This window comes from Rhinatrema bivittatum, chromosome 4, assembly GCF_901001135.1.
Source record: "Rhinatrema bivittatum chromosome 4, aRhiBiv1.1, whole genome shotgun sequence".
In the NCBI taxonomy this organism is placed as follows: Eukaryota; Metazoa; Chordata; class Amphibia; order Gymnophiona; family Rhinatrematidae; genus Rhinatrema; species Rhinatrema bivittatum.
In genome coordinates this window covers 180,560,540-180,588,390 of record NC_042618.1, presented here as the reverse complement: position 1 = coordinate 180,588,390, position 27,851 = coordinate 180,560,540, and the positions used below count along the sequence as shown (strand labels likewise).

The 27,851-nt window shown below is 43.3% G+C and overlaps 1 protein-coding gene across 2 annotated transcripts; it reads right to left on the bottom strand.

The window, feature by feature from the left end:
* Window positions 1-5,823: 5,823 nt before the first annotated feature.
* LOC115090347 (NTF2-related export protein 2) lies at window positions 5,824-10,912 on the bottom strand. 2 transcript variants are annotated; one of them, XM_029599297.1, is made up of 4 exons: window positions 10,672-10,906; window positions 9,327-9,413; window positions 7,963-8,107; window positions 5,824-7,461 (listed from the first exon to the last, which is right to left on the bottom strand). In XM_029599297.1, exons 1-4 carry the CDS (start codon window positions 10,684-10,686, stop codon window positions 7,280-7,282), a joined length of 429 nt encoding a protein of 142 aa, XP_029455157.1. In that variant the 5' UTR covers window positions 10,687-10,906; the 3' UTR covers window positions 5,824-7,279. The 2 variants fall into 2 exon arrangements, with proteins under 2 accessions (XP_029455157.1, XP_029455158.1); XM_029599298.1 differs by lacking the exon at window positions 9,327-9,413 and having other exon boundaries at window positions 10,672-10,912.
* Between the last annotated feature and the right edge of the window lie 16,939 nt (window positions 10,913-27,851).

Below are 27,851 nucleotides of genomic sequence, written 5' to 3'. Positions count from 1 at the left end.
TGAGACAAACAGGCCAGGTGTGTATAAGGTCAGTTCAGCCTTGTGGCAGAGCACAAATTTGCCTATAAACCAGGAACACCAATCCTGGAAGGCAGGCTTATCAGACAAGTCGGCACACAGGTGAGCTGTCAGGCAGGTCAGAGCCCTGGTCAAGATATCACAAGACCAGATCACATGATCAGGTCAACTCCTTGGAGATCACGAGGACAAAAGAGGAAGTTCTAGAAGTCTGAAATGAAGAAAAAACCCTGTTTTCGTGCTCATACATATGCATATACGGGCTTTTAAAAACAGCCTAGGAGCGGGGCTCAGGGAAGCAGCTGACACAAGAAAACCCATTAACACCTGAAGACAACGCCTGAGTTATCACTCCCTGCCCCTCCCCTACAGCCCAGTGGACCAGCTTCAGCATACTGGAGGTCACTGCATGTAAGAACTTCTCCTTCCTGCTGCATTGCTTCAACGTATGCTACTGTTCCATGGACATCCTCTAGGAGCCAGGAGGCAAGTACAACAGAATAAGACCGAACTCCTTAGATGCTAGGACTCCTTTATTAGATAATCAATTCAACAATGACAAAATTAAAATATGCCACTCTGGCCAAGTTTCGCCCAATTGTAGGGCTGCATCAGGAGCTTCCAAATTAAACAATCAAAAGTACGATCTCCAATACACAGATTAAAAGATCCACCCGATGGCTTAAATTATTCTTATGCAAGTTAACTTTATAGTTCTGTACGACACCAGTCATCTGTTCAAATCTGTTATCTGGTGCGGCAAATCGGGTACTTGCCTCCTGGCTCTTTTTGACCGATTACCGTTCTTGTTTTCTTCATCCTCCAGGAGCTGCAGCATCTCCCATGGCTCTGCAAACCAGACATCTACAATGGTGAGACTGATGGTAATCTTCTAAAGTGGGGAATAGCTAGCTAGCTACATTTAATGATTATATGATGCAAGTCAAAGTTATCTAATGTGTTTTGCTCTAAATTTATCTATAGTGTGCTAAGCCATAGTCCTTATCAGTATATGCTGTGTTCAGGATTATAGTATTTCTCTAAGATCCCCTATGTTGTCTGTATTATTCTAGCCAGTAAGCCTGAAAAGTCTGATTAATAAAGGTCTAATTCTGATACAGCTATCCTTTCCTGGGCTTTTTCAGATTGCATATAAGGTACTGTATAAGGGACAAATTTCAGTAGTGCTACCCCTCCCCCAGAGACAGGGAGAGACGAAAGGAAGAAGGAAAGCAGGCTGAGACCCAGAGGCTACAGAATAACCTTATTTTGCTTACAGGTCAGACCAAAGGTTCATCAAGGTCAGCAACCTGTCTCTGACAGTGGCCAATTCAGTCACAAGTACCTGGCAGGATCCCAAAGAATAGATCCAATCCTTCTTGCTCATAATCAATGACAAGCAGTGGCTTTCCCAACTCTGTATGGCTAATAGTAGTTTATGGTCCTCCAGGAACTTGTCTAAGCTATTTTTACACCAAGCTATGCTAACTGCTTTCACCACATCCTCTGACAACAAATTATATAGTTTAATTGTGGGCTGAGTGAAAAACAAATTCTCACATTTGTTTTAAATGTGCTACCTATTAGCTTAATGAAGTCCCCTAGTCCTGCTACTATTTGACAAGAGTAAATAACTGTTCAACTCCACTCAAGATTTTATAGATCTCTATCATACCTCCTCTTATCCATCTCTTCCCAGGCTGAAGAATCCTAACCTGTTTAGCATTTCCTCATAGGGGAGCAGTTGCATCCCCTTTATCATTGTAGTCACTCTTCTCTGTAACGTTTCTAATTCCACTATATCTTTTTTGAGATGGGGTAACCAAAATTACACCCAATATTCAAGGTGCAGTCATACCATGGATCAATAAAGGCATTATAGTATTTTTTTTTTTTTTTAAACAGCTGCTGCACACTAGGCCAAGGAGATCAAAGTATTATTCACAACAGTTCCAAGATTCTTATCCCGAGTGGTGATACCTAATATGAAACCCAGCATCATGTACCTATACTCTTCCCAATATGCATTACTTTAGACTTGTACAAATTAAATTTCATCTACCATTTAGATGCCCAGTGCTCTAATCATTCCAGGTCCTCTGGTAAGTCTTCACAATCTACAAACTTTGAATAATTTTGTGTCTTCTGCAGGTTTGATCACCTCACTTATCACTCCCTTTTCCAGATCAGTTATAAAGATGTATAACACCTGTTCTAGTACAGATCATTGGGACACTCCACTATTTACCTTTCTCCACTTTCACAAATGTGCTATTGCAAGTTGCTAAAGATAGCAAGAAGATTCTCTTTTTTGTTTGACTAAGGAGAACATAAGAAGCTGCCATACTGGGTCAGACCAAGGGTCTGTCAAGCCAAGGAACCTATTTCCAACAGTATCCAATCCAGGCTTTAAGTACCTGGCAAGTATCCAAACATTAAATAAATCCCATGCTAATAATACCAGTAATAAGCAGTGGCTATTCCCTAACAGCTAAATTTTAAATCCCCTGCACGTGGGGAAAACGGGCCTTGCGCGTGCTGCACGCATTTTAGAATAGGCCTGGTCGCACGCATAACCCGTTACGCGCACAAGAGCCAGGCCTCTATCAAGGGGCGGTCCCGGAGGCAGCCAGTACAGCGGCCAATTGCTGCTGTGCTGGGGAATCGCACGCCAGCTCAGGAGCTGGTGTAAGTTCAAAAACAAGAAAACAACTAAAAGGTAGGGCCTTCAAAATGGTCGGGGAAGAGGGAGGGAGGGTAAGTAGAGGGATAGGAAAGTTCCCTCCCAGCCTGCTCCTTAATTGGAGCAAACTGGGAGGCCTGATCTTGTCGCAGCGCATAATCTGGGCAAATCTCCCTCCTCCCTGGATTTTATAATATGCGTGAACTGGCGCACACATTATAAAATTGTGCATCCATGTGCGCGCACCACGTAGCACATGCATATTTTTTAAAAATCTACCCTTAAGTCAACTTGATTAATAGCAATTTATGGATTTCTCCTCCAGGAAATTGTTCAAGCCTTTTTAAAACCCAACTATGCTGCCATTACCATATCTTCTGACGAAGAGCTCCAGAGCTTAATTGCACAATGAGTGAAAAAGAATTTTCTCCAATTTGTTTTAAATGTGCTACTGGATAATTTCATGGAGTGCCCCCTAGTCCTTGTATTATCTGATAATAACCTATTCACATTTACCTGTTCTAGTCCTCCTGATTTTATAGACCTCTATCATATCCCCACCTCATCCATCTTATTTCTAAGTTGAGCAGCCCTAACCTCTTTAGCCTTTCCTCATAGGGGAGCTGTTTGAACCCCTTTATCATTTTGTTCGCCCTTCTGTGGTACAACTATATCTTTTTTGAGATGCAGTGACCAGAATTTCAGTCTCACCATGGAGCAATACAGAGGCATTATGACATTCTCTGCTTTATTCACTATTCTTTTCCTAATAATTATTAACATTGTTTGCTTTTTTCGACCACTGCAGCACACTGAGCCAACAACTTCAATGTATTGTCCACTATAACGGCTAGATCTTTTTCCTGCGTGGTAACTCCTAATAGAGAACCTAACATTGTGTAATTATAGCATGTATTATTTTTCCTTATGTGCATCATTTTGCACTTGTCCACATTAAATTTCATCTGCCATTTTGATGCCATCTTCTATTCTCATGGGGCACATTTAAAACTAATCGGAGAAAGTTCTTGTTTACTCAACGCACAATTAAACTCTGGAATTTGTTGCCAGAGGATGTGGTTAGTGCAGTTAGTATAGCTGTGTTTAAAAAAGGATTGGATAAGTTCTTGGAGGAGAAGTCCATTACCTGCTATTAAGTTCACTTAGAGAATAGCCACTGCCATTAGCAATGGTTACATGGAATAGACTTAGTTTTTGGGTACTTGCCAGGTTCTTATGGTCTGGATTGGCCACTGTTGGAAACAGGATGCTGGGCTTGATGGACCCTTAGTCTGACCCAGTATAGCATTTTCTTATGTTCCTCCTGCAATTTATCACAATCTGCTTGTGATTTAACAACTCTGAATAATTTTGTGTCATCTGCAAACTTGATCACCTCACTTGTCGTTCCCTTTCCAGATCATTTATAAATATATTAAAAAGCACCAGTCCAAGTACAGATTCCTGAAGCACTCAACTGTTTACCTGTCTCCACCAAGAAAACTGACCATTTAACTACTCTCCATTTCCTTTTAACCAGTTTGTAATCCACAAAAGGACATTGCTCTTAGCCCATTACTTTTTAGTTTTCTTAGAAGCCTCTCATGAGAGACTTTGTCAAATGCCTTCTGAAAATCCAAATACACTAACTAACTACCAGCTCACCTTTATCCACATGTTTATTAAGTCCTTCAAAAAAATGTAGAAGATTTGTGAGGCAAGTCTTCCCTTGGGTAAATCCATGCTGGCTGTGTCCCATTAAACCACGTCTATCTATATGTTCTGCAAGTTTGTTCTTTTGTTTCCATGATTTTTCCTGGCATTGAAGTCAGGCTCACCAGTCTATAGTTTCCTAGATCACCCTGGAGCCCTCCAATCTTCAGGCAGAATGGACAATTTTAATGATAGATTACAAATTACTAGTAATAGGTCTGATATTTCATTATATGGAATGACTGAGAAATAAGTCCATGCACAGCTTGGATAAAAATATACTGAGCAGACTCTGGGGCAATGTCCACACAGGAACGTCCACACTGCTCAGTAGAGCTCAAAGCTCTACTAGCTTGCAGATTCAAGTGCATTTGGTGCCACCACATTACATCACCCACAGATCATGCTAATTCAGTCTTGCTTACTGATGGAAAATGAACATTCAGTTCTACTCTAATTCTTATCCTTTAGCCAGTTACCAATCCACAATAGGATACTGTCTGCTATCTCATGACTTCTTTAATTTCCTGAGGGGTCTCTCACTAGGGCCTTTGGCAAAAAAGTGTTCTGAAAATCCAAATACATTATGTAAATATACACCCTTGGCCATGTTTGTAAACCCTTTAAAAAAAAAAAAAAAAATCTAACACTAGTTACTCATATGATGCTAGGAAGTAAATTTGTCCACATAGGCAGCTCTAAATGATTCACAGCCCAGTTTCGTGATTGCAGCAATGAATAAAAGTTAAGCAACATGCAAAGTGACAGGGTAGGTTTGCAGAATGTATGATTAATTTTTACTCTTCTTTCTGATAATAATTAAACATGCCACTATCAAACTGACACCTTTCATTCTACCTACTGAATCACATGTGCTTTATGAGTCAGTAGCATGCAGTACTACCCAAACTTTTGGCATTATTCAGAACAAATGAAATGATCAAAATTTCACCTTTTTTTATTTATTTTTTATTTGTACCTCAGTCCCAAGACAACGATAAGAATGTTCCAGTTCAAACAGCTCCATCTGCTTTACATTCTGGATCCACCTAGTCAGGGAGCCACTGTGCCAACATTAGGGCGATGTATCTAAACTATAAAACACAACAAAAATAAGTGAAGGGTGAACTCAAGAGAACAGATTTATCACAAGCAGGAGGCATTACCATCATTTTAAAAAAGCAGCATATACCTTTTATTCCATAAATGTAAAAACACAAGAAGCTATATTTGGCCAAACGGATACCTCAAAATAAGACCTAGTAAGGGAAAATAGAGCAGAAACACAAGCAGATTGATATTTTGAGGAAAAGAGGTAGTAGTGCTGTGCACAGTGGCACTGGTCTTTCAATTTCAAAAAACTCAGTTTGTGTTTCCTGATACTTGTATTTACTTTAAGACAAAATGTATATTGTTTCACAAGTAGATTGTTTTATTAGCCCAATGCAAAGTACAAAAGTATCACACCACTAGCTCCGGTAATATAAATGTATATTCTGTAAGAGATCCAACTGAAGAACTAACAGAAACTCTGTCCATCTTCAAAATATATTTCTTAGTTACTAAACTGTATTAAAACCAATGCAAGAACACGATTCTAAGGTAATCAGAGTCTCCAACACCTTCCACATGAAATATAACAAAAACAGAAAAAAATGTTAAACTGCCATACACACAATATACACATCTCATCCGCAAATGCCCACTCACTAAGGGCTGGATGTCTCTAAAAGGGTTTTCACATTTTATGTCCAGGAGTAAAATGCTTAGTGCATCTGGCCTGCAGTCTTATGTTTAGACAAACCTATGTCTTCTCTGAAATTTGATCTGCTGTTCACAAAGTGTCAGAATGTAAATAAAATGTAGTACAGACTGGCTACTATTCACAGGCCATGCTCATTTATCGAGATTTGAAAATGTATCACCCTGGTCTTTTAACAAATGTGGTTTCAAAACAACTGCAGAATATTACTGATTTATATGCTAGTCCTTTAGCTTAAATAGCAGGATTTTGGTGGGCACATCTACATTCTCCTAATCTGTTGTAAGATGTCAAAACCTAATCTTTTCAAGTATTTGCAGTGCACTCACACTTTACATTTCTCCTACATATATGATACAGCACAAGAGCAGGTCAAGCATAGTACCTGCTCCATTAGTAATCAAACAGAAATTTACACAAACTTCACATCCTATGAGTTTTTCTGATTCAAGCACACTTCAGTAGCTGTGCCTGATCAATATTATTTTTCTCTAAGCACACAATTTGAAAAAATTAGCAGATTAAAGCAGAGATCAAGTGGCACATGCACAAATGACACTCACTTAGGTTAACAGGGCCAGGGAGCCCTACATAGCGATAGAAGTGCTTCACAGGGCTTAGGGCACCTTTTCAGCAGAACGTTATTAAAAGCAAGGGATGGTGGCAATTTAAATACAAAAAAAATAAAAATTCACAATTTTCCTATTTTTTTTTTTGTTTTCTTTACAAAAATAACAAAGTAATACTTTATTTCCCATGACAAAACACAATCTTTCAGTCAGTACAGTTTAGGTCTCATGTTGCTGCTGAAAACCTGTGAACCACTTTTGTGTGTGGGGACTGGGAGGTTTGAAAATGATTGTTCTTGGTGACAAATTAACAGGAAGGAATGGACCCACTACCTGTACATTCTCTGCCGCTGAGCTAGATATTCATTCTGAAAGGCAGAACTAAAATCTCCCTTCCTACAGATCTGGTTTTGAAGCCAAGGCTACAGCAGTTCCAAAATTAATTGTACAAGAAGCAAATAAAGTACAACTGATTTGTAACTTTAGTGAATGCAACAATGGAGAAAGGTAACATCATTGTATCTCAAGGAGTCTTCATAAACTAGCCCAGTCCTGGAAGCGGAAGCAGTCACTGGCAATCTTCCACACAGTGAGAGTTGGTGTTGCCTGCGCAGTAAGTAAGAAGTTCTGATTGAAGAAACGTTGCTTATTGCCATCAAACTTCACTGTTCCACTAGTCACAACCAGCACTGTTGTCTGGCCTTCTGTTGCTTGCTCTTTACACACACAAAAAAAAAAAAAAAAGATAATTAAACTCCATTCTATATCATTTTCTGTTCCCTTCTATTAAAAAAAACATAGAAATATTCTAAAAGTAAGTAAAAAATTTGAGATTTTGGATTCAATGTCAAAGTGTACCAATTTGATTGTTCCATAGAAGGTCACCAGTTCAACCCCCAATTCAGGTCTTCCACTCCCCCCATTGGCTCTGGATGTTGTAGAGGCACATGGCCTCTTGAGTCATGGTCATCATCTAGGTTGACACCTAGTGGCTGGATTCAGGTCTAAGACTGCAAAATTCTGGAGGAAGCTCTGGTGCATGGCCCCTAGCTAAGGATTGTTGCTTCAATGACCACACTAGGTCTGTTGGAGGTGGGGAGTATAAAAAAGGGAAGTTGCAAAAGAAGGCTCATAGCACTAGGATCCTATCATTGGTTCCAACTGAGTAGGAGGCCCAAAAGAGAAAACAATAATAATAAGAACCACTATACTCTTACCATGAACTGGCTGGCAGTCCAGCATCGTGATTTGGAACTCGCTGGATGGAAGCATCTCAAAAAACTCCATCAGTGCTGGCTGTCCAGATACAGCATTTCCATTCCACACTAAAGTCGCCTTGTCAAGATACAATTTAGTCAGCACCTGGAGAATGCCAATGAAACTTTCTGAAATATTGTACATAAAATATACATATTTCATTTAACACTATTCAAAATAGACCTTTTTATCTCTTTACCCTCAAATTTATCCTCCCACCCTTCCCAGAACAATCGACTTGGGGATTTCTAGATCTTTTGTGCCAGCCAAGGGATAGAGGGAAGCCTCTTTTGAGATTGAACCCTGTTGATGTACCATCATGACCTGCCAAACTGCATGTGTATTCTTTTACTTTAAACTTTTTTTCTCTCTTTTACTTTATATTCTGTTCTCTCTCCTCTAACCCTCCCCCCCCCCCCTCGCTACAATCCGTCTCTCCCCTCCCGCCTTTGCTCCTCCAGTTAATACTCTTCTCCATCATTTAGATTTTCCTTCCTTCACCCCTCCCCTCACAACTACCCTCTGGTCTACTCTTCTTTTTCTTAAAGTTTCCCTCTCTTCTTCTACCAATTCCTTCTTGTGACTGGCCTCTTCCCACCAGATGGCTGTAGCTGGCAACACATGGTACTATTAACAGAGTTATTTGCTAGTTAAAGCCAATTGGGGGGGGGGGGCGCAATGGCAGCAGCAGGCCAGAGCAAGAGGTAGTGAAACTTGTAGGAGCAGGCAGCACTAGCACTGGCAGATATCAGGTCATGGGGGTAGGGAGGTCGCAGCAGTAGCCAGACCAGATAAGACAGTGACAGCAGGACAGAATGGGGCTCTCAGTTTGCTGCTATTTCAGATAGAGGAAAATTCTGCAACAGTTGTCATGACAAACTAATGACCTCAATTATATCTTCTTGCTGAAAAACTAAGGAATACTGTGATACTGTAAAACATTTCTCTACATTGTTGCCAGTGTGAGGAATGAAAGTTTTTTTTTGTCTTAAATCAATACTTTTGGTGCACAATGGCTTCATCAAAAGGCAGTCATTTCCCCATCCCCACCTAGGATACAACAGGAAAGTAATTTAAGGGATTATCAAAGGATAACAGTAAAATGAGGGGAAAGTCAAGTAATTAAATCCAAATCCAATATTAGGAAAAAATAAAAATACACAAAGAATGTAAAACAGGAAAGAATGTAAAACAGGAAAAGTAATATACTTGAAACCAACTATAACACAGAAAAGCCAGCATGAAAATACCAGTATCAAATCATCTCAAGAACCAAACCATCCCACCATGCACTCCAGAAATTCAAGAAGTCTGCAGGACTCACCCTTCTCCTTTTGTCAATTGTTTCATAGTAAATGTTCACAAACTGTTCTGCAGCTCTGCAGGCCTGATCAACATTTGTTTTAAAATCCTTATGAGCAAGAATAAAACATGAGTGATTAAGTTACAACAATAACTAACACACACTGAAAAAGCCTTTTTCCCTTCCCAAGTACATAGGGGTCCTCTGTATCTTAACTGAAGCACAATATTACTCTTACAGCTTTATAGCAGGAGGCCAGAGTCATAGAAGGTAAAAAGTTTATACTCTGCTTGTTTAACTTGGTTACAGGATTCATGGACTGTTCTACGTTGGTCTTTTTTTTATTTTCAAACACTATAAATACTATATCTAGTTCCTAAATATCAAGATCAAGTACATCTTTAGCTAAACTCTGACAAATGATTGTCAATTATAGAAACATGACAGCAGAAAAAGACCATATGGCCCATCTAGTCTGCTTTTCTCATCCAGTGACCCAAAGTTGCTTACAACAATAACTTACAATAATACAATACAATATCAAATGCAAAAATATCAGCACAAAACAATAAAATCCCCCAAAATGTCACCTAATCCAACCCAAGAGAATGGGAAACAACTATTCCCCCTCCACCATTTGAAGAAAAGAGTCTATATTAAATAAGAACCCAAGAACATCAGAAACGATACCGTAAAAATAGAACACCATCATTCATAAGGCCATTGAACCACTCACTATCATATGCTTTATAACTGCAAATATTAACCAACATAGAGCAGCAGTTACTATAACTAAACAGAGACATGGGGGTAACCTGCACGGAGCAGCGGTTACTAGGAAGCTTGCTGGGCAGACTGGATGGCCCAGTTAGTCTTTTTCTGCCATCACTATGTTAAAATAATATATGATTTATTTTAATATAAGTTGCATCCTCCAAGGGTTTTATAGTTGGAAAAAGAGATTTTATAGAAATTTCACAATCATTTATCCTGTATCGTTTTTATAGAAACCAATTTTTTAGGCGAAAGATTAAAAGAAAATACAGCGCTTCTCGAGTTTTCATTCTGAATATCGAGAAGCGCTGTATCGGTTAAGTAAGAGGCTAAACTAGAACAAAAATTAGGCTGGGCCACATGATGCCATTGGATTTTTAATGAGAAGGGATACCAGGAATGTAATTGCAACTGTAACAACCACACACACTATGACGGCTAACGCAAACGACTTGGGAACGCCTGATTCAGAGTCAATTAAAAAGGGGAGAACGAGAGAGAGGAGTTTGAAACCGACTCAAAGGCAGACATGGAGAAGAGGAGTTTGAAGAGGCAGAAAAAGCACCAGAGGCAGCCCGTGACGAAAGCTCACCATGGACGCCGCCATAAATCCCTTCCCCCGGCCTCGCACACTCAAACCCAGGAGCCGGGGACTGCTCCCGGGGCGGGATAAAGCAGGGGATGCGTCACTTTCCAGCTCTTCTCTTTCAAACCCAGCAACCGGCAGCTTCCCGGAGAAACAGCGACTTCCGGTCCGTCAGCGAGGACTGTTCGCCTGCGAAAACGCCCGCCCACAAGCTTCCGTTCCGCCCGGCCCCTTTCCGCTAATAGTGCTGACCTTCGTCGCCCATGCCGTGCTTCCTCTTCTCCAAGTAACGCAGCGTCTACTGGGAGTACATCAAACTGGGCAGAGGCTTTCGTGAGGACGCCAGAGCTCACTTACTATGACATCTTTTTGTTGGCCCATTAAAAGTTATCACAATTCCAGTATTCTCTTGGATCGGTAGGAGTTTTTGCCAGCTCATGGAAAGTCTTTTAACTTACGGTGTAAATTTTTCTACGTTTTTTATAATGTGACATCCTGCAAAATACGAAAGCGAGCTTTCTTAGCTCCACTCTGCAGCCTCTCTCTGTTAGGTCCTATGTTCTCACTGTAAACCTGTTTTTTTTTCCATAGTGTGGTTGTTACAAATCAATATTTGATACACCTTAAAAAAAAACCATCCATTCTTTTAAAACAGTGGGAAATATTTTCTTTATGTAACCAGTGGGCGGGACGGATTCTTTACTTGGTACCCAGGGGCACACAGAAAGAGTTTAAGACATATCCTTAAACACTTCCATAGTCTCTATATGCCTCTCCCTTGCTCCACAGATAGCTTTAGTCTCAGTCCAGGCTCCCAGTTGTGGAGAGGAGCAACAGCACAGCACGTATTCCCTGCTTCTTTGTAATCAAGCCCTGTCTCTGTTCTTTGGTTCAGAATACTGTCAATTTACACTGTCTTTGCATCCAATAAACATAGGAGAAGAATGGTGGTTTCCAACTTCTTTACTGATAGCTTGATCAAATGATTGAATAATATTATTTACACTTCCCTTATTCAATTGATTAGCAGCAATAAATAATAAGACAGCAGATAAAATAAACTCATGACTTCATGTCTTCTAGCAAAGTCTCTTAAAAGTCACTTTGGAAGCACTCCTTATTTACGCTGAAATTTCCTCTTCTCTCGCTTACTCAAATTCCTCAGATTATGTACATTGAAATTAGTTCAATCCTTCGCCTCCCAATTTAATTCTTAAATCTTCCCACAGAGTGGTTAGAAGGTATACAGTCCCAATGTTTAACCAGAATGTGGTTCCAGATTTAATATCTTCCAAGAAATCCTTTGGACACCCTTTAACTACTCAGGCAGCATCAGAAGGGTACTTCACTCTCTTTCTTGATTCTGTTAACTCCTGGTGGGCACTGTAAAACGTCCCTCAATAGCAACAAAGTTCTTCTTATCTTTATGTTGTATCTTTGTTTCTCCTAGTAGTTCACTTTACTAGGATCCCTTTCTTTGTAATACCTCTGTATCTTTTTGGAGATTTGGTATACTGACTCGCAGGTATGATAGGTTATCAGTTCCAAGTGGAAAATATTAGTTGACCCCAAAAGGAGGTCAGTTCAAAAAGACAGTTAATACAAAAATATAATTCCTCTGCATCGGGTCACCAGACAGTTTAAATCCTCTGGAGGAGAGACAAAAGACTGCCAGAATCTTCCCTTACACCGCAGATGACCCCAATCCACTGCGAAGAGGTACCAATGGTCTCTCAGGGAATGCTAAAAAAAAATTGGCTTAAAGGAATCCAAAAACAATTTTTAAAAGCAGGCAGATGAGTCAACTGTAGGCTGACCCTAAAGGGAACTTCCTTACTCATTTCCCTTAAATTAGGAGGAAAAATTACACAGCAGGAAGCAGCAAGCTCCCGACTGCTTGAAAGTCTAACTAAAAATCCAAGGGGATAGCAGATGCATTGGGATGATAAACAGCTAGGAAACTGCATCTGCATGTTCCCACATGGGGGAGCAAAACCCAAACCTCTCTCAATTTTACCTTGTGCAATGTAGAAAAGTACAGGACCAACACTGAGTCAGCACATTAATGGATATGATTTTTGCTCTTTTTTTTTTTTTTTTTTTACTAACTGTTGTCAACCCTGATCTTCATTCTAAACATCACAAACCCATAGTTCTAACTGAAGCTCACTAAGAATATCTGATAAAGGACAGCAGCAGCTCAAAAAATGTAAAGAAAAAAAGAAAAAAAAGATTAGCATGGAAAGCCCCAATTTCTAAAGAAAGGGACATGTAGTTGTCTGAGCTCCACTCTTCTACAATTGATGATAGAAGCATTCCACTGCAGGCAATAGATCTATTGAACTGGATCACTATACATCTGCACTGCCCAGTTCTTATTTATTTATTCCCATTTGATATTCAGCTTTTCCCTAGTAAAGGCACAAGGGGAATTACAAAAGGAATTGCAGTACATATGTCTGGGGTGGGGGAAGGGAAATAAATGTAATGCCCCCTTGACCGCTTACCTCGTGGGGCATTCCTGGGTCTGGGACCGACCTGGCAGGAGCCCCACCCACCCAGGACAGACTCCATTGATCCTCATGTTCTTGGCGCCTGGTGCCTCCACCTTGGGAAGAAGGTGTTAATGGGGGGATTTCTCTCCCTTCACCCCAGGAAAAAAAATGGGCTGGTGAACAAGACTGGCAGTATGTACAAATATGTACAGGTTTATTAGACTATATAAGTATATACATTTCTACATAACTATGTACATTGCTAATAGGATGTCAGACAGCACACTTATTGACTCGTGGTTAATAGTCTCAGGCCACTCAACTATATATATTTCTACAAGGTAGCAAGAATATTTAATATTTGGCAATTTGGGGTTTTTGACCCCACAGTATACTATCATATAGAATAGAACGGACCTCTTGCGTTCCTGCTTAATCAAGTATTATTATTATTATTATCCTCCCCTTTTTATTCCAAGTCTTACCCATGTGAAAAGATGCAACTGGGCTGGTGGGCAGTGTTGGCCTGGGGTGGTGTTATTGATCTCCCCCAGAGGGAAGGAGTTAGCAATCTGTTAGTGATCTGCTCCCCCAGAGGGGCGGAGCTAGTAATCTGTTATCGATCAGCTCCTCCCGAGGGGATGAGTAGCAATCTGTATGGATCTGCTTCCCCAGAGGGGAGGAGTTAGCAGACTGTTAGTAATCAGCTCCTCCAGAGGAGAGGAGTTAGCAACCTGATGTAGATCTGTTCCTCCAGAGAGGAGGATTTGCAGTCTGTTATGGAATCTGCTCCCCCGAGGAGAGTAGCCAGCAGTCCGTTGTACTCCGTAGACGGAGTTAGTGATCTGTTGTGGGTTGGCTTCCGACAGAGTGGCAGTCTGTTATGATACCGCTCTAGTAGTGTAAGGAATGAACACTTTAAGGTAAATTGGTGAATCCTTGGGCAGATGACAGCACCCCCAGGAGGATATCCTGAGAGGGACCACCAGCTAGGCTGGAGTACGGAGACAAACACAGATAGTTCTTTATTAGACAGGAAGTAGAACCACCAGAGGTGGCAGTAGTGAGCTAATGTGCCCGACAGGGCTGAAGTCCCTCAGATACTGGAATTGCGATCTCTGGGTTGCTGAGCTGTAGAGAGAGACTATAGATAGTGAGTAGACAGGGTATGCTGGATACATAACCAGTAGTAGATGATACACTCACAATTGTAGATATCTGTAATGGCTTCTATGTAACAGAGAGTCATCAGTATATTCAGGAACAGGAGCTGTAGACGATTACTGGTTCCTATATGCAGTCTGGAATAAGAATTCACAATATCTGTGTATGGGATGGCTTCTGGAATAGAAGAGAGTCTTTGGAGGGTTTTAGGAACATAGGACCTGATGGAGCGAGTACCGGTTCCTATCTGCAATCTGTAATAGTAATTCCCAAGATATGGGTATGCGATAGCTTCTGAGATAGAAGAGAGTCTGTGAAGGGTTTTAGGAACATGGGCCCTCGTGGAGCGAGTACCGGTTCCTATCTGCAATCTGCAATAATGACTCACGATCTCCGTACCTGCGATAACGTATTAGACAGAAGAGAGTCTTCAGAGATTAGGAACATAGGCCCTCGTGCAGCAAGTACCAATTCCTATCTATAATAGAACTCACAGTATTCACGTCTGCGATCGCTTCCAGGTAGTAAGGAGTCTTCTGAGCATTCAGGGACGTAGGCCCTCAAGGAGCGAGTACCGGATCCCGTCTTAGCAATCTGAAATCAAGAAGAGAAAGCGGGGCCCCTGAGAAGCGGGTACGCCTTGGTAAGTTTGAGGAGGCAGAGCAGCAGAGAGATATCCACCTTGCTAACTCGATTCGTAGTTGCAAACAAAGACCTTTTAAGTTGGTAGCGGATGATGTCACTACGGGGGGACGCCCCCGAGGTTCATGCCCTAGCCGGTACAAACTTTGGAGCGTGCGCGCCCTTATGTCATCAGGAACGTGGCGGATCCGCAGCGTCAGGCCAGCCCGGGGATTCCAGGAGAAGCGGCGAGGAGAAGCTGTGCAGCATCTGTCCATTAGAGCCGAAGGGAGTCGCCACAAAGGTAGAGAGGGTGGAGTGAGGGCGAGAACAGGCACGAACGCAACAGTGGATTTGTTGTATCTAAACCGCTGCCATCTCCTCAGTGCTGCTTCCATTCTGCTGAAAGGTCCATAACAACACTGTGGTCCACACCCTCCTGCAGATGCGACTCTGCTTCCTGGTCTGTCACTGGGGTCTATGCCCTCCTGGGGGACCCGACTGTTATGGGTTCAGGCTGTACACACTGGTATCCTGCCCAGGGGCTCTGACCAGGGAGCTAATCTCATATAAACACAATAACTGGAATTATACCTGGAGCCTTGTACCCAGGGGCTTATCTCCTACACAAATGCCCACACACAATTACTGGGGATTATATCTGGGGGATTGAACCCAGCAGCTTATCCCCTACACAAAGAGCCACACACAAACTTGGATTCAGTACGACACGGTTCCAGGTAAGGAAGTAAGTTTATTTGAGCAATAGAAAAGTAAAACAAATAAAGACAGATTGTATAGAAAAAGTAATGGTAAATAATAACAATTGCTACATAAATATAAACAGCTTACATTTCCAAAGGATCATCCGTACCATCATGTCCAGGGCTCTCTCTTTCTCGCTGTCTCCCCTTATACACTACAAACTCTTGTGAGAACAGCACCGTTCCCTCCCTCTGAATTCTTATCAGCTCTTCAGACACAGCTGTGTGGCCTTCATTCTCTCTCTCAGGCTTTATTATAAGTTAATTGCTAGTTTTCTCATCATAGATTTAGTGTATAACTAAATAAATAGGCTCTTGCCTGTTCATAAACATTTCACAGTGGAAGACAGTAAACAGGAGTTCACTCCAGACTACTCTGTGTCTGGGTGAAAACTCTGAATCCATACGATCTATCCTCTATATACATCCTCAGCAAAAAGTAACAAAAAAATGAGTCCAACACCGACTCCACCTGGAATGCTGCTGGGGTCCATGCCCTCCTGGGGAACCCAATTGTGCATCTGGACCTGCCGTTGGGGTCCCCTTCTTCGTGGGGAACTGCTCGATCTGCTGCTGGGGTCCACACCAACCTGGGGGACCGCTCAATCTGCCACGGGAGTCCATACCCTCCTGGGGAAATCACTCCACCTCCATATCTTTTGCTGTTCTTCGGTTCTTCTCCCTTGGTAGGAGGGTTTTCCCTGCATTGGGTTTGCAGCTCCACTAGGCATATAATTCAGTGATTCAGGCCCTCCATAGTCTCAGCTTTTAGTGATTTTAGCTCAACTAAGCTCATGGCCAGTCATTCGCTGTTCCCAGCCTGGATGGGTCACCTTCTCTCAGCCAAAAGGCCAAGACCCAGGCAGAACCATGGAAAGAGAATATGTGCACACCCTTCCATCCTGCCTTGTCTTTTTTTTCTATAGTCTGAGAACTAGGTACCCAAGGGTCTGACTTCTTAGGACTGCTTCCTAGGACTGTTTTTAAGTATATTTTTCTCACAAATCCCCCTTTCATTTAGAATTCCCCAGTGTTGGACTTTTCCAGCCATAGTTCTGTTATTTTGGATTTTGCTATCCTTTGATTTAAAGTGACAGTGAGGAGTTGCAAAAAAGGTAAGGTGGGTGGAGTGGAGTGGAGACGTCGGGCAGCGACAGTCGTAACATAGAGTGAAAGAGCTCTGTGGGCGGGATCCTGCTGGGCAGGAAGAGCTCTGTGGGCGGGACCCAACTGGGCAGGTTAAGAGGCAGAAACCTGCTGGGATCTGGATGCCCCTGCTTCTTCAGGAGAAGGCAGCTCCTGAATACATTGCTGACCTAACAAAAGTCATGTGTAGTCTGCTGGAGAGAAGCAGTCTGGGTATAGGAGAAGGCAGCTCTTACTTATATTGCTGTCCTAACTGGAGTTGTGAGTACTATTGCTGAAGATAGGTGTTCTACTATGATTGTATTTTGGGAAGTGTAAATAAAGCTTTAATCTATGAAGGAAAAACTGGAGTCAGCATGGTTTCTGCCGCCAGCCTAAGAAAGTTGCTTTGTCATCCTACATGAAGTTTCAGAGACAACAAACTATGTTGCAGGTTCCTAGCCTACAACCTCCAGGGCTGCAAGTTCAAACCCTTTCAGGTAGGGTGGCCAACTGCCCAGTTTTTGACCGGACTGCCCAATTCTGTGGCCATTTGTACAATGTCTGGTTACAAGGGTAACCAGACACTATAAAACCCAGTCAGGCAAGGCCAGCAGCCAATCCATGGTGGCAACTTGGTGGCACTCTAATCATTTGCCTGCTATTCTTTGGCGCAACCATTTGGAGGGGAGAGATGCATGCTCATTTAGCCTGGCCTGCAAGGAGCACTTGTCCGCATTTCTCCTGCCATCGCCTGGAAGAACGAGTGTCCTGCATTTTCCCCTGGCTTGCTCTTCCTTCTCTTTCCTCTCTCTCAAGTCAGGCCTTGATTGCAGCTGCTGCCTGCTTAAATGTCTTCGGTGCTTGGGCTGCAGTTTGACTTTCCTCCGGCACTGCGATTCCCATGGCTGTGGTGTGATCTGCTGTTTCACTTTGTATGAGCTGCTGTGACCTCCTTTAAGTCCCAAGCAGTGCTGCTGTCTCTCTAGTCTCTCAAAACTAAAGATAAGTAATTATGCTGCACATGCTGCCTCCCTCCAAGTCTACCTGTCCTGACAGTCTAAGGAAGTCCCACGCAGGCTGCAATGCCATTGAGGCGTGGCCCAAAAGGGACATTATAGGGCTGCTATCTGCTGCTTGTACGCATCGCTGCATTCCCCTCAGTAAAATAATGGTGAATGTGTCATTGTACTGCTGGCTGTTGCTCCCCTTGGTGCTTGCCTCCCTCCCCTTGCTGTCTTTCCTGCTGAGCCCTGAAAAGTAGTGTATGTGTGTATATGAGAGGGAGGGAGGGTCTATATATCTGTATATATGAGAGAGAGGAAGGGAGGACTTGTGTGTGTTTAGGAGCAAGAGGACCTGTGTGTGTGTGTGTGTGTGTGTGTGTATACGAGAGGGAGGGAGGGCTTGTGTGTATAGGAGAGGGAGGAAGGGCCTGTGTGTGTGTGTATGAGAGAGAGGGAGGACTTATGTGTGTGCGTATATGAGAGGGAGAAAGTGCCTTGGTGTGTGTATGTGTGTGTATATGAGAGGGAGGGAGGGCTAGTATGTGTGTGTATATGAGAGGGAGGGAGTGAGAGCTTGTGTTTATACGAGAGGGAGGAAGGACTTATATGTGTGCGTATTTGAGAGGGAGAAAGGGCCTTGATGTGTGTATGTGTGTGTATATGAGAGGGAGGGAGGGCCTGTATGTGTGTGTATATGAGAAGAAGGGAGGGCCTGTGTGTGTTTATGGGAGAGGGAGAGAGGGCCTGTGTGTGTGTATGAGAGAAAAGGAGGGAGGTCCTGTGTGTGTGTGTGAGAGAGAGGGATGGAGGACTTGTGTATGTCTGTCTATAAGGGATGGAGGGACTTTGTATGGGAGAGGGGGAGGGAGTGCATGTGTGCGTATGAGAGAGGGGGGCAACATATGTGTATATGAGAGAGAGGGAGCGCCTGTGTGTCAATGTATGAAAGGAGAAAATTTGTGTGGCCACCCTCCCAGTTCAGACAATCTCACAGTGACCGGAAATCAACAGTTCCTAAGTATGAAGTGGAGGGGAGGGTTTTTTTTTATCCTTATTAGTTTTAATTATTGCATGCTGTTTGATCTATCCGCAATTTTGCAATATTTTATGGAGTCTGGGAAATTTTTTAAAATTTGTATATGAGATTTTAATTGGATGTTCAATTCGTCAGCTGTTTTGAAATATTTTCTGTTTATTAATATATTTTTATTATGATTGATGTTTTATATTTATTGATATTATTGTTTGATGTTTAATGAGGAATGGAGATGTTTCTGTTTTTTGTTGCACTGCATAAAGTCTGGCTTATTGCAGTTTCCAGTTCAGCTTTTGTCTGCATGTTTCTATCTATGGTTTATGGTCTCTGTATTTGGTGAGGATTTGATTGTGGGCTACATGTGTTTCTAAGGTGAGATATTCTGCTTACGTGTAGTTTCTGTGTAGGGATCTATGGCAGCATGGCTTGTTCTGTTTTCCTAATATGTGTAATGGTGTTTTAGGGCCTGGTATAATATTTGGCTTGGAGGTATACCCTAGTGGCCAGAATAGTGGGCTACAAGCCAACAAAACAAGGGTTTATATCCTACTTTGGGCAAATCACTTCACTCTCTATTGCCTCAAGTACAAATTTAGATTATGAGCCCCCTGCAGACAGGGAAATACCTACAGTACCTGAATGTAATCCAGCCGAAGTGCCAAAAAGCAGAATATAAATAAATATGACATGTTGTCTTTTTATAGGTAGGAATATTACTAATGGACTGATGCCAGTTAGTGTTGCACCGGAGGTGGACCCTTGGGCCAAGGTGGGGTTGACGCTACCCGTAGGAGGGATCCTACGGGTCCCCACCGTCGGCAGGCGGAGAGGGCTGATGGACTGAGGCCGGCTGGTGCTTCACCAATACCAGTCTTTGTTACCCGCGGGTTGAGCCTTTGGATGCCGGGGCAGGCTGGACTTAGGTGGCCTCCATCAGTGGTCATCGATGGGTGGATTGAGGTCAGCCCAGAGGCAGCAACTACTAGTGTAGATATCAGTCTGTACTGGATGAGGCGAAGTCCCAGAGACCCGGGCACCAGTAGGAACACAGTCTGACAGAGGGCACCGGAGCAAGAGCAGGACGAAGCCTGAATGAACCACGTCCAGGACAAAGCTGAAGAGGCGTCTTTAAGCAAGCTGGGATCAGGGCTAGCAGCAGTCTGGAAGCAGTGGCAAGAAAGGCTGAAGTCTAGACGAGGAGAGAGTCAAAAGGATGGTCAGACAAAGCAGACGTTCAGGGCTGGAGAGAAGCAACGGCGTAGTCAAGCAATTCAGAGGTTCGGGGCTGGAGAGAGGCAACGGAGTAGTCAGGCAATGCAGAGGTCCCTATTTTATAAAAACCAAAAGTATGTGCATAATTTAGGATTTGCACGCACATATATGTTTGTGAAAAGGCAGTCTAAGGGCGTTCCAGGGCGGAGCCAACACTTACACATGCACGTTACTACTTTAAAAGACAAGCATGTAGATTTGGCAATTTACTCGTGTAATTTTACACCGGCTAATTATCTGGCATACGTGATATGAAGCATGTTTATTGTGTACTATTGGCCAGTGCCATAGCTAGCCTATGGCCAATATAGCCATGGCCATAAGCACCATTGCCAGAAAGGCGCCACCGCCCCAGTCACGCTGTGGCGACTTCCACTCCAGAATAAGACCTTTAATGCAATACCATGGCTACTGCAGCTTCCTCCTCTCTTCCCTACCAGGACTGGCGCTTAGGGCGTGCTGAAACCCTTACAGCATGCCCAACCGTGCAGGCGCAGTGCCTGCTGTAAACGCGATCGCAAACAGCTGAGGATGTGCAGGTCAAAGAGGCAGAGCAGACAGTGAGACAGGCGCTGCTTCCTGCAGAAAATGGAGCCCCTGCCAATCCAGTCTGCGCCGGCACACTGCTGCGGTCCTCCTGAAAAAGGAAGCAAGAGAGCACGGGGAAAAGGAGGATCTACCATGGGCTGCAGCTGCCACAGAAGGAGGCTTTGGAATGGAGACAGAGAGCAGTGCAGCAGGGGCCACCACCTGGTAGGAAAACACTTGAGAGATATTTAACATAAGGGGAGGATATTGCTGGTGTCTGGCGGGGGGGGTGAGGGATATTTGTGTCATCTCCCTGGGTGAGGGCAAGAGAGAAGGATGTTAGTGGCAGGTATCAAGGAGAGGGAAATACTAGTATTGACTGGTGGGGAGACAGGAAAAGAAAGGAGGATGCTAGTGCTGGCCTGGAAGGGAAGGGGGGGAGGGACAGAGAAGGAAATACTGGTGCTGGCCTAGGGGGTGGGGGGAGACAGGAACCGAGAGGGGGACAGTGATGTGTTAGAGGGATGTTGGTGAAGGCCTGGAGGAGAGAAAGAGGGGGGTCAGAGAGGAGGATACTGGTGTTGGCCTGGGCAGGGCCAGTGGAAGCATTAGATGGATGCCGAAAGTGCCATGGTCCCAAAAGTGACAGAAAGACTGGGCTGGCTCTGATCAGGCTGGCTGTCATCTCCTGACCCTTGTGTCAAGCTAGAGAGGAGGCAAGGCAGACTTACAACAGGATGTAGGTAGCAACAAGGATGCTTAGGCACACATTTCCATCCCCTTCCCCGTTGCTGCTGAGTCGATGTCATATTTAGGAGCCAGGAGGCCCTCGAGTGCACAGATGCAGCAGAGAAGCATTTGCTACCTGCTTTTTTCTCACTCACTTATTAAAGCAGCAAGAGCAGAGCAGCATGGGAAGGAGATGCAGGCAGTGCAGTAGCTTCTCACCTTGTACTGTCTAGGGCAGTGTTGTCCAACCTTTTTGTTCGGGAGGGCCACATGAACAATTGTTGAACAACTCGAGGGCCGGATTAACAATATCGCTATTATTAAAAACACCAAATTACAACTTGAGAAAGTTTTTAGACCAGTGTAGTTCAACAGTCTACTCTACTCTAAAATTTAGATTCTAAAAAGTTAACCAAAGTCTCTCATGTTATAAGGACATAACACATAACATAACATAAGAACATAACTACATAAGCTAATCACGTTCAGTGGGAAATCTGACACTGCTTTTGTTTACACAAGTAGTCTATGTCAGCTCCAACTGTAGAGCTTGCAATGCAATGATGCTGTTAAATGTTCAACTGTAAGCAGAAACCGTGACTTTGTTTTTGCATTTTTCATTCTTGAAAACAACTGTGCGCAGCAGTAAGTGCTACCAAACAAAGCAATGAACTTCTTGGCATCTTGTGATAGATTGGGGAACCTGTGAGGTGAAACATAAGAACATTAGAATCTCAGAAGATCATGTTCAGTAAAAACTCTCTTCAAGTCACTGTCATTCTTAATGTCAATTCTTAATGTCAATTACTCAGTAGCTTCATGACATCAGTATGTTTTCTGAAATCTTTGAACCTTTGTTTGAAGTCATCAGTATGACAACTAAATCTGAGTACTTCTCATGTTGCACTGTGTCAGTAGGTCTCGTAGAAAGGATTGTCAAGTGTACAATTTTCTTCAGCATCAACTGTGAATGAATACGCTTCAACTTCTCAATGAATGTAATGACGTTTGTACAATTTGTGCGCCAGCTGTTTCTTTCCTTGAAGTTTCACGTTCAAGTCTTCCATATTTTTGGTCATATCGACCAGAAATGCCAAGTCACTCACCAACAAATTATCATCTAGGAAACTTATATCCTTCCCTTTGTTGGCCATGAATGTCTTTATTTCATCACGTAAACTCCAGAATCTGGATAGCGTGCCTGACCTGCTGAGCCATCGAACTTGGTTGAAGTCAATCACATCATCATGATCTGAGCCCACTTCTTCCAGAAAAGATGTAAACTTCCTTTGATTCAGACCTCTGGATTGTATGAAGTTGACACTTGATACAACTTTTTCCATCACATTCTTCATTTCCAGTTTGTTGGCACACAAGTTTTCCTGGTGAATGATGCAGTGGGGTATGGCGACTTCCTGTGGCACTAATTTCTCCAACAAGGTCACAAATCCATTCCGCTTTCCTGCCATGGCTGGCACTCCATCTGTTGTTATGCCAATCAGCTTGTTCTCACACAGACTGAACTTCTCCATTACCTGCTTGACTTTATCAAAGATCTCCTTTCCTGTTGTCGTACCCTTCGTAGGACAGATATCAAGCAGTTCCTCGACGATGGAAAACGTTTCTGTAACTCCTCTTACAAATATTGCCAGTTGAGGTGTGTCACTTATGTCTGTGCTCTCATCAACTGCTAAGCTGTAAAACTCGCAAGTATCAAGTCTCTTGATCAAAGTCTCTTGAATGTTTGTTGCCAAGCCATCAACTCTTCTAGCAGTAGTCTGATGAGAAAGGCTTACATTTTGCACCACAGACTTCTTATCTGGGAAAACCACATCCGTAAACAGTTCCAAGCATTTCTTAACCAAATTCCAGTCTGCAAATGCTTTTCCTCTCTTGGCTATGGTTTCTGCTATTAAAAAGTTGACCTTTGCTGCTGCTTCGGAACTCTGGCTATTTTAAACAAAGACTGTTGGCTGACAATGCTTTCTTTCAACAAGTTAACGCGATCAGTTCATGGTTGACCAACTAGGCTATCGAATTTACTTGCATGCTTTGTAGCGTAATGTCGCTTTATGTTGTACGTCTTTTGAACAGCAACTATTTTTTTTGCAAATCAAGCACAAAACTTTACCTACATGTTCCACCATGAAAAAGTCATCTGTCCACGAACTTTTGAATATGTGGTTTTCGACATCAACATCCTGTTTCCACTCGCAGATGCCGCCATTTTTGCTGTCAGTATTTACAATGGATGTCTGTACAAGCTGGAATGGACTAAAACAGACTTTAACTCTCTCCCTCTGCCCCCCCTCCTCAGGCAACTTCTCTGTGTCCCCTCCTTATGCAGCTCCTCTAGCTTCTCTGTCTCTCTCTCTCTTTCACTGCCCCCCCTCTAGCTTGTTTCTCGCTGTCTCCCTTCTTCCTCCATGCAGTAGCTTGTGTGTGTGTGCACACCTCTCCCTCCCTCCCTCCTCAGGCAGCTTCTTCTCTCTTCCCTCCCCCCTTCAGCTTCTTTCTCTCCTTTTTTCAGCAGTTTCTCTCTGTCTCTCTCTCACTGTTCATCTGATCATGCAGCGTCTGATTCCCTCCTCAAGCAGTTTCTGCTCTCTCTCTCTGTCCCCCTCCTTATGCAGCTGCTGCATGTGTGTATGTGTCTCTCTCTCCTCAGGCAGCTTCTCTCTCTCTTTCTTTCTCTACCCCTCCTCCAGCTTCTCTTTCTTTCCCTTTTGCAGCACTTTCTCTCTCTGTCTATCTCTCACTGTTCACCTGATCATACACCATCTTTTCTTTCTGATTCCCTCCTCAAGCAGCTTCTGCTCTCTCTCTCTCTCTCTATGTTCCCCCACCTTATGCTGCTGTTTCTTGTGTGTGGTGTGTGTGTCCTTCTCCTCAAATCCTGCACATCTCCAGCTCTCCCACATATCCCCCCCCCCCCTTCAGGTCCAGCACATCTACAGCTCACTCACACACACACTTTCCTCTCCCCTCGTACTCCCCATCCTCAGATCCCCGATTCTACCTCCTCACCTTCCGCCTGCTGGGTCCCGGGTTGATCTGCACTGGTGGCAAAGGCGATTAAAGGTTTCCTTCGCCTTCCTCTGCCAGAGTTGCGTGACAACAGGAAGTTGATCAGGGGGGGCGGGATGCAGTGTAGCAGAAAGGCCCTGATGCCGGCAGAGGAAGGCGAAGGAAACCTTTAATCGCCTTTGCCGGTGTTCGACCCGGGACCTAGTGGGCGGGAGGTATGGGGGGGGGGGGGTAGTGTGGGACCTGGGAGGACGAGATGTTGCCCGAGTGGTCCGTCCGCCCCTGTTGCAGCACGTGACTCAGAATGTGCAGGCTTGTTTTCCCAGTGTTTCTTTTTTCCAAACCGGAGGGAAGGGTTTTTTTTCCCATCAGAAGGCAGCTGCGACCCCAAATGAGAATTCTGCAACCCCATTTGGGGTCGTGACCCACCATTTGGAAACCGCTGCTTTAATTGCTGCTAGATATGGAAGGGAATTTTCCCTTGCTCCCGATCCTCTCCCTGATAGTCCCTGCACCCCTCCCTCGCACTCAATCCTCTCCCCGATAGTCCCCGTACCCTTCCCATGCACCCGATCTGCGGGCCGGATAGAAAGGCTTGGCAGGCCGCATTCTGGCCTGCGGGCCGTACGTTAGACAACCCTGGTCTAGGGTCATCAGTGTGAGGCTGGACTGTAGCTGCCGGTGTGGGAGCTTGTGTATGTAAAAGAGAGCATGTGTGTGTGTGTGTGTGAGAGACCAAGTGGAAGGGAGAGAAAGCATGTATGTGTGTGAGTGGGAGAGAGAGAGAGCACATGTGTGTGTGTGAGGGGGAGAGAGAGATTTGCGCTTGTGAGAAAAAGATAGAGGCATATGTTGTCTGAAGAGAGAGTGTGTGTGTGTGTGAAATAGAAAGCGAGAGTTTGTGGGGACAGAGAGAGAGCAATTGTGTTTGTGTGAGAAATAGAGAACACGTGTTTCCTGAATGTTGGAGAGAGAGGAGAAAGTCTGTGCACACCCACATCCACAACAATCTCAGGGTGAGTGGAAATCAGAAGTTCTCCTGTATGGAAAGTTGGTGATTTTTTTTTTCAATAATAGTTTTAATTATTGGTTGTTTAATGTCTCTGCTATTTTTAAATTTTGGGGGGAAATTAAAAAAAAATTGCATATAAGTTTTTAATTATTGGATGTTATTCATCAGCTGTTCTGAAATATTTTTATATTTCATGTAATAAGGTCACACATATTGACTTATAGATTATAATAATAGTGTTGTTTTAAATTTTAAAAAATTTAACTGAGTCTTCCAGCTCATGGTGATGTGTTGTGCACAGGATGAGGGTGCCTTTTTTTCACTTGGCCATAGGAGCCAAATTGCCTGGCTATGGCTCTTCTATTGGCTGGGTGGAAGGGCTGGGTGAACCAGGAGGGTCTCAATGATCTGGACTGGGCAAACTGGTGGAATAATTTGTAAAACTGGTTTATTTCAATTATGTGTGCATGTTTTAAAATAGACCGTCTTACACACATAAATCAGCTTTTTTTTTTTTATAAGTCCTGCTTTATTTTTGTGTGCAAAATATATGCACATAAATTTTTTATATAGGTGGGGAAAGTATGTGTGCATTCAATCTATTCATGGCCATATATGCATGTATATGCCTCCACGTGCATTTGTTTGAAAGTTATCCTCCCTGTGTACATTTCTTTTCCTTGCAGTTACAGCTGGAACTAAGAACATGCCATGCTGGGTCAGACCAAGGGTCCATCAAGCCCAGCATCCTGTCTCCAACAGTGGCCAATCCAGGCCATAAGAGCTAGCTGACCTACGTCTCCTTTCTCCTCTCTCCTTTTATCAACGAACCAGTTGCTGTGCTGCATGAAAACACTGGGAGAGCCATATCAGCAGAATGTAAAGGGCTAGTTGATCCTAGCTGCAGCATATGTAGTACGTATCTGCTTGTTAAACAAGCCCTGAGAAAGCAGGCTACCCTCACACCGCACATCTTCAATACACACCAAGCAACTATATCTGGAGTGTGTTTGCCACGCATAGCTGTGGGATTTTTAAACATTTTGTCCTTGCTAACGCGGCCACTGCTGGATGAGAGCTGGACAGTAGGTAGGAGTGGCAAAAGAGAAGAGGTGGCAGCGTGGGTGATGACGGAAGGACAAGGAGTAAAAGAGATATGGGAGATGGGAGAAGAAAAAAGAAAGGGGTGAAGCAGCTCTGTAAACTAGTCAGTTTGGTCCAACAAAAATATAACTAGCTACGGTGACTAGTTAAAGAAACAGCAAATTAAAAAGCTGCAGCTGGTTTATGTTTAGTTTTTGAATGATCCATTTGGAAACAAGGTATCATGACAGACAAGTGTTTTTATCCTGGTTACAAATCTATAAATGAAAATTTAAAAACATACCTTGGGAATTCTGGAAAGAGAAATAGCCAGAAACAAAGATTGCTTTGTTTCTGGCTGTTTCTCTGGAAGGCTGTTCACGAACTCCAGCTGATGGTGCATGGGGTCGGTTTCATTTAGTGGAAAGCTGTATGGACTAGACACTATCCTCCAGCAGCAAAAATGGCATCCATAACCCTCACAGTATGTTCTTTATGTAAACTCCCTAGGTAAAAAGTACTGAAGACTCTGAAACCTATTTGCTGAGCTATATGATCAGATGCCCTGATGTAACAAGAAGGGATTTATATTAGCTCATAACCCCATTATACAGTGGAATTCTTTGCCTAGTTTACACAATCAGCTTTGAGTGAAACATCTCAAGTATTATGTATATATATATGCTGAATGACTAAGCCTGTTGATTGCATTTCGATATAGTTTATAACAACTTCATACCGGCAGGGGTCAGTAACTTAACCAATGAGCACTAAAAGGGAAAGAATGATATGACTTCATCTTGACTTGATATGATTTGGAAAACACCCCTGTAATCACAAGATCCAGGAATATTAACTAATCAGTGTCTATTATTTGCCTCAAAAGAAATTCTGATACTGTATGTTAAAATCACTTCTTTTTATTTTCTTGTAAAATTACTGGTCAAGATAGGTACCAGAGTGATCAGCAGCAGTGCTGTGCGCTACCATGCGGAAGAGCCTGGTTTGATTCCTGGGCCTAGTTTATGCTCTTTTTGCCAGCTGAGGTGGGGGGTGGGGAATCTCAGACATTGTGGAAAGGCGACCTCTTCTGGATAGACCCAGGATGCAGACATACTGGGTTTCAGAGGGCACTTTGGTTTTTGGCTCCTGGCCAAGGACTGCCACCACAATGGCTAGGTGGGAAGTTATAAGATAGGGGGTAAAGCCCTGGGTACTTGCAAATGAAGGTTCATGGTGCTATAACCCACTAGATCAGGGCTTCCCAAACCAGTCCTGGGGACTCCACAGCCAGTCGGGTTTTCAGGATATATACAATGAATA

Bases quoted from the DNA above. Each gene is read 5' to 3' on its own strand.
- LOC115090347 (XM_029599297.1), bottom strand. The intron at 8,108-9,326 runs GTGAGTCCTGCA...GGCATTCTCCAG, and splicing joins CAATTGACAAAAGGAGAAGG to GTGCTGACTAAATTGTATCT. The intron at 7,462-7,962 runs GTAAGAGTATAG...GTGTGTGTAAAG, and splicing joins GGACTGCCAGCCAGTTCATG to AGCAAGCAACAGAAGGCCAG.